Source organism: Fukomys damarensis, unplaced genomic scaffold (assembly GCF_012274545.1).
Source record: "Fukomys damarensis isolate Sample0158 unplaced genomic scaffold, DMR_v1.0_HiC HiC_scaffold_19, whole genome shotgun sequence".
Lineage (NCBI taxonomy): Eukaryota > Metazoa > Chordata > Mammalia > Rodentia > Bathyergidae > Fukomys > Fukomys damarensis.
In genome coordinates this window covers 17,349,515-17,357,014 of record NW_022900931.1, presented here as the reverse complement: position 1 = coordinate 17,357,014, position 7,500 = coordinate 17,349,515, and the positions used below count along the sequence as shown (strand labels likewise).

General features: G+C 35.2%; 1 protein-coding gene across 3 annotated transcripts in view; it reads right to left on the bottom strand.

Moving 5' to 3' along the window:
* Positions 1–7,500, bottom strand: part of LOC104856392 (solute carrier organic anion transporter family member 1B3-like) — a 54,300-nt gene that overhangs the window by 43,897 nt on the left and 2,903 nt on the right. For 2 of the 3 annotated variants that reach the window (XM_010615777.3, XM_010615768.3), the window contains one exon: positions 5,884–6,026. In XM_010615777.3, coding sequence (XP_010614079.1) covers positions 5,884–5,967 — 84 coding nt within the window. In that variant the 5' untranslated portion in view covers positions 5,968–6,026. Of the gene's footprint in view, positions 1–5,883; positions 6,027–7,500 lie in introns of those variants that run through there. The other variant, XM_010615792.3, reaches the window with a different exon arrangement.

Sequence of the window (7,500 nt, the reverse complement as noted above, 5' to 3'; positions counted from 1 at the left end):
TTATATAAAATTCTCAGAACTGCTAGTGGCAAAAAAGTAATAGAAGAAAAAAGGAATAAAAAACAGAGAAATTATAACAAATATGGCAGATATTAATCCAGTTATATCAGTATCACTTTAAATTTTATGATCTAAGAGTATCAGTAAAAAAACCGAGATTGTTACAATATATCAAAAATCAAGACCCAATTGTATGCTGCTTTAAAACCCATTTTAAATATAAAAATATAAACCAGTGCAAAGAATGTTCTATGCTAACATTCATGAAAAGAAAGCAAGAGTAGTTAAATTAATTTCAAGTAGAGCAATTTGAAAGCAAGAGAAGCTGTCAAGGCAAATAAGGATATTACATAAAGATAAAAGGATCAATTCTCAAAGGAAATATAATGATCCTCAATGTATTTGCATTTAGCAACAGAGGAACAAAACTACTTGAAGAAAAAAAGTGGGAGTGCTACAAATAGAAATAACTAGATCCACTATCATAGATGGAGACTTTACCATCTGTCCATCAGAATGGACTTACACAGCAGGGTAAACCAGAGAAGACATAGCTGACCTCAAGACTTTTAATCAAGGATATAATCATAGGGACTCAGAAATTAATCCACATATTGTCAACAGGTAAAATCCTTGAGTTTGTCCTGAACCCCTAAAAAGAAAGGCACCACAATAGAGAAAAGATGATCTTTCCATACATATACAAAATAATAAATGTACACCTTATACACTTCACAACAATTCCCTCAGAGTGGATCATACACCAAACATAAAACACAAAATTATAAAACTCGTAGAAGATAACAGTGGGGAAAATCTAGATGGCTTGAGATTTCACCTTTTCACAGTATGTATCTCATATGTAAATAAAACTTGATATAGAACAGGAGGGTCATAGAGGGAAAATGGATAAAGGAAGGGTTCATTAATAAACAGGACTGGAAAGAGGAGTTATCAATGTGAGAAAGACTAAAAATAAATTTTCTATTATACATCTCTTATAAAAGTTAATACTATATAAATGAAGATTTTAATGACAAAAGGAAAGCATATAAAGTTTTATCATATTGTAGTATTATTAAAAATAAGCACCCAGTTACTATTTGGTAAACTCAAATAAATTAAGAATACTCGTTCACCGAAGAATTCACTGAGAAAGTAAAAATCTATTAAAATTAGAAGACATTATTCTCACATATAATAAACACTAAAATGTTACATTCTTATAAATATATAAAAGAAGAAATAATAAATGATTCACTATGAAAATGGGCAAAATATTTGTTTAGATTTTCATCAAAGAGAAAATACATGGCTAATAGACATACAAAATGATATTCAACTTTACCAATGAATGCAAACCAAGACCAAAATCAAGCACTATTGTATGCTCATTTAAGTTGCAAAAATCAAGAAGTTTGATCATAACAAGTGTTGGAGAGAATACATATTTAGATTTTCACATATATATTGCTGGTGGTCATGTAATTAGTACAATTCTTTTTTTTCTTTTTAATTGAGTTTATTGGTACATTCTAGGTATACAGTACAGTTACATTCATCGTTAGGATCTTGTACCTTCACGTGACAGGTCTTGGTTCTAATTTTTTCCCCTTGTCCCTGCCCTCCCTTCACCCGTCCTCCCTTCCCCTTTACAAACACTTCATTTCCATTTTTTCATTTTGTCATATTTTTTCTTTTCCCTTATTAGCTTTCCCCTGCCCTTCCCACTTTCCCTATACATTTAGCCCTTTTCTTCCCATTTCACATTGTCCATTATATCATTAGGATCTTATGTGTTATTATAGTTTATTCACACCAGAGAAACTATTCGATATTTACACATATGTTAAAAAAGCAACATACTTCATATTTTAGCTATTTCAGTTCTCAGGACTGTATTATCAAGAAAATCTCCCAGGTATGCTAGGAAACATGAATAAAAATATTTATCTCCACATTATTTGTAATAGAAAAGCCCCCAAAACAATTAAAAAATGAATGGGCAGTGGAGAAATACATCAGAGTCTATTAGTATCATGAGATTTTAATATAATATTCAAAATGTATAAACTACTACACTACGAAAAAAGATGAACAAATCTTAATATAATTCTCAGTTAAAAATTCTATAAATAAAATTCTATAATTTATAGAGTTAAAATAATCAAACAGATACACTTTTTAAAGGAACGTGTGTAGACATTGCCAACTCGTCTTATAAAAGAGTAAAATGAGCATCAACACAATATCTAAATTAGTCTTTATCTCCAATGAGGAGAAGCAGAAACCAACACAGGCAGATGTGTTATTGCAGGGCTTTAGTTTGTGTGGGTTCGTGGCTGTTCGTTATGTTATCACAAATACATAGATAAATAAATGAACGAATGTATGAATCAGTGCAGGAATGAAGACAGCACGTGCTGTAGACTGGTAATAAAAGTTGCCTTGAATCAATACTCTACCACTGGTGTCCAAAGTTAGAAAAAAGTAAATGGAAAAGAGCGTACACGAAGCTTTTGTTTACTTGCTTTCTTCTCCTTCAAAATTAACCATGGTGGATTTGATTGAACAGGTTTCAAAACATGTATTAAAGCCAAAGTCATTAAACTAAGGTAATACTCAGCTACAAAGCAATGAGAAAGAGGAGCAAGGAAGATAAGGGAGAAGAAAGAAGCATTACCATCATTCATTCAACAGGCTACTTATTAAATTCTTATTAATTATAATTAATGCTTATTAATTAATCCTTTCTATCATGCAGCACAAATATATTGAATGTTTGTTAATGTTTGAGGCAGAAAACTTAAGTTTCCATGGAGCTTAGTGACAGTGTGAGGAGAGGGATGCTATATTGAATATATGCATAAAATCCTATTCTGCTTACTACGTACATGTGCATATATATAGTTGTATACATGTAAAAGTATTATTTGCCCGACTCTGTACATACAAGATGGCCTTTAAAGGTGTCCCGGTTCCAAAGTCTATAACCCGGGACTACATTAGGTAATAGGACAGGGGAAATGAAGCCTGCCAATGGAATTAAGGTAGTTAACCAGGACAGAGGTCGATCAACTGGCCTTATGTAAGGGAAAGCAATGTAATCATGAGGGTTCTCTAAATGTGGAAGAGGTGGCAGGAGAGTCCATGTTGACGCAAGCCCTGAGAAAGACTTGACCAGCATCAATTACTTAGAATATAAAAGGAGGCCACGAGCCCAGAATTTGAGATGGCCTGCAGAGGATGAAGGGGACAGGAAAACGGATTGTCCTCAGAATTTTTAAAAAGAAACAGCCTTGCCATCCAGCCAAGTTTGGCCTGCTGAGACCCATTTCGGACTTCTGAACCCTAGAATGGAAAGATAACCAGTTTATATCATGTTAAGCCATCAAGCACACGGAGGTGTGCAGACACATGACTGGAGGCATGTGTGTCTGGGGTGTTGGTGTCCGCTAGTGATAGAAGTGGTGATAAAGTCAAGCTGGTTGGAGTCATGGGTAGGGCTATTTTACATGGAATGGTCGGGGATGAGCTGATGCTTAAAGCGATGCAAGTGCGATCAGATCCCTTTAGCACACGACATCTGAAAGAACACTTTGGAAGAGCCACCAGCAAATCCAAAGTCCCCCCGCTCCCAGGCAGATATGAGCTTGGCATATCCGAGGAACAAAAAAGACCAACGTGACTGGAAGGAAGCGAGCCAGAAGGAAGACTGTGGGGGACCCAAGTTGTGGTTACATTTGGGGGTGCTCACCCTGGAAGGGAGTTAGGAATGACACCAGCGAAGGAGAACTTCTGTCTTTGCCCTCTTCATTACTTATGTTTTTGAGAAATAATGTGTTACTTTGGGCAGTTAAAAAATTATTATGATACAAGCGTATAAATAATTGGAAGAATAAAACTAGCAAGTGTAAAGGAGAACATAGCACACATTGAAAGGCTGTCTCTTCCATAGTTGATACAATACAAAACCGAGAAAAACGAGCTAGAAAGAATCAAAGTATGTTGTTACTTAAATGTATCCATTATCTATTTTCACTTTATGTTTGGTCCTGGTCCTGGTCCTGGTGGCTAAACCAAGGGCCTCTGCATTGAGATATATCTGCAGCCCCCTTTTTAAATTTTATAGACAGATGTTCACTAAGTCGCTAAATTGTCCAAGCTGGGCTGGAACTAGCAGTCCTTCTGCCTCAGCATCTCAAGAGTGCTGGGATTACAGAAATGTGCTATCTCCCCCAGCTCTGTTTCCACTTTTATACATTTCTACCACTGAGTCAATAACAACATGTCTTTTTGCATATGTGCATGCCCATAAACAAGTCTTAAATACCATGGAGATTTGTTCCAAAGGTGAATTTTTACATGCATGGAATAAGGGACAAGAGTAAATAGTCTACACTCAAATCCTTGGTTCTCATACTACCTTAGGGCTGCTAATGTTATGAAAATCCAGGTACTTTAGCAATGTGGAATGGAGTTTGGAATCAGACTGTTTCAGTTCAGTCCTTGCTCTGGTCCTTACCAGCTTTGAGACTAGGGACAGTCATTTACCCTGTGCGTACCTAAGTTTTTTTCATCTGTAACAGGGACATAATCCCATCTGGCTGGTAGAATTTTGACAAAGTTTAATTTCATTAATAGAAATGACACACAAGACCAAAGTTTGGCAGCTAAGTCCTTAAGAAGTCTGAGCTGCTATTGTTATCCTTGTGCTCCTTTTCTTTTGGGGGCCGCAAGTAATGTGTTACACACACTGCTTGCTGAAACACAATCCCTACCATCTCCTCCAAGTATGCTAGAAGAGGTCACTTGAAAGTCATATTTTCTCCGGTCAATTTGCTATGCATGTACAAGTGAAATCGCTGTGGTAGCCAGCACTTAGCCCTGGAAAAAGAATGTGATTAAGTTGCACGACCCCGAATCTTTTCCTGTGACTGTCATTCTGCTTAAACGCTATTCAAATATTTCATCAGGAAAGACTACCAGGAGCTTCCAAAAACAAACAGACGTCGTGTTCCCCAAACAAAGTTAATAAGGACTTTATATGGCATAACTCCAACTAAGTACAACATCTGCAGTCTTTATTCAGCTAACTGAGAACCCAACATCAACCAAGTGAAAAATGTAAAAAGTAACAGGTATCGGTGACCGATTTCTCCATTTCCTTGAGACTTCGTGGAATTTAAAGGCACTGCCCTAGATTTAAAAGTTTCAATTTACAAGATAGGCCACTTCAGGTGAATCTCTTAACTTCCCTGAGTCTTGGTTTCTTCATTCTACACTATGCTTACCAAATACTTTTTTCCATTTAGAAAAATGCCAATGTAATTTAAAGCCCCCTATAGCAAAGGCAGGATTATTTTTACCAACTTGTAAATGGGAAAGTTAAATGGCTTTCCTAAGTGATCAACAAGGACTTTAGGCCATGCCTTTTGATTTTTGCAGCTTTCTTTATATATTACTTAAATTCTCACCGAGAAAAGAATAAATAGGTCAACATTGCAAAATGATTCACAAGATATTAATCTTCTAGACTTGGAGACTTCTTCTAAGAATAGTTTGTGTACTATGTACTACAACAAAAGTATCCTTTTATCTTAATCACATTTCCATCAAGAACCAAAGAAATCAAAGTATTTCTAATTTTTCAGTATTAATGAACATCATCAGTCAAGCCATCAGGAAAACCATTAAAGACAGACGTTAATTAGACATAATGATATTTAAATCAAGACGTGGATCATTTTGCTAATATTTAAATGTATGCTTCAATTGAAAGTTCTGATTTGCAGTATGTTCTTTTTAACAAATGACTGCTTTTTCTGTCAATAAAAAATCCCATTCACTTGTTTTACTTTGGGAACATGATGATCACCCCACCTTGAGGTGATCACAGCATCTAGCTTTCTTTTTCTCTGAAGGGTGTGGCTCTGTTGTTTTATTCAAGCGCTGATATTCATCCATGATTGAAGTATAGGTATAATATTCTCAGTTGTTTCGGATGGTTGGTTTGAATTGTTCACCTACGAAAGCAGAAAAAAACATAACTTATTTCACTTTAACAACATGCAATTTAGTAATAAGAAAAGCTCTAAGGTCAATATCAACGAAGCAGTCGATCACTAATATTTTATCTTTGCCTTCTGTGTCTCCACCACTGCACTAGATAAATGCTGGACGTAAAACAGACAACCACACATTGTTCTAGTGTTGGGGAGATGATAATTTAATAAAGGCTGCATGTATGGAAATGAGAAGCAAGTTGGATGATATAGGATCATACTCTACATGAACACAGACTTTAAATTGCAGAAATTAAGATTTTATATTTTCTACACCTCTAAATTACAGGATTTGTAGAAGCCAGTGGATGCTTTATTTATCTTTATAGCTTTTCAAAGCATCCACCAGTGGCTTGCACAAAATAAATATTGAAAATGAAGAGAAAATATCATGAAATGAATGCAACGAAGATGCCATAAGATGGTTTCATAAAGGAGAAAGCTCTAGAACCAGACCACGATGTAGGACAGAATTCAGAGATGCTTGAGAGCACAAAGTGTACTCCAAGTAACTCTTAGACAGACTGGCCATGCTTGACTTTCCACCGTTCTGACCTTGCTTTAATTTTGTTCATTTTTTTAAAAGAAAATATACGCATGCAGGCGAAAAGGCAAAAGATTAAAAAAAAAAACTAAAGGTTCTTCAGCTTGTCTGTTCACATTCAGAAATATAATATGCATTAGAAATTTTTTCTTTGGGATACAAATTATGTCATATTGTTAACTCTGTCCTGTAACTTATTAACCTGCTGAACATACACAACTTTACATTAATAAAAGGCCACTTTATTTTCCTTACTGTGGTGAGGTATTACTTTGTCTATAATATATATATAGCTAGAACTATGTTAATGAGAAATCCTGTAAGAGAAATTATAATTTGAGAGATATTAAGCCCCTAGTCTAAAGATTAGTAAAATGATTTAACGTCTTCTTTTAACTCATTCTTTTATAGATAATGTGTTTTTTGCTGAGGTTTAGAAAACATATTCATATTCATATATATGTGTGCAATATATATTTATATATTTTAAAAAATCTACATAGAAGCACAAATATATAATTTAGTGACATTGTAACTATATGTTTAATGTGTTACATGTACAGTTACTCCTCACTATTTGAGGTAGTTACATTCTATAGTTTCTGAATTAGCAAACACTGAACCATTGTTCCAAAGGAAAACCCAGGTTTAAATTCCTGATCTTTGGTCGTGACATTTCCATCCATTTATTAATACATAACCTGCTATGCATATTTCTATTTAAAAACACTTTGCTTAATACATGCTGTTCAAGCCTGGCATGGTGGCGCACATCTGTAATCCCAGCACTCGGGAGGCTGAGGCAGGAGGATCGCTGTGAGTTCGAGACCAGCCTGAGCTACACAGTGAGTTCCAGGTCAGTCTCAACTACATAGTGAGACCCTGTCTCAA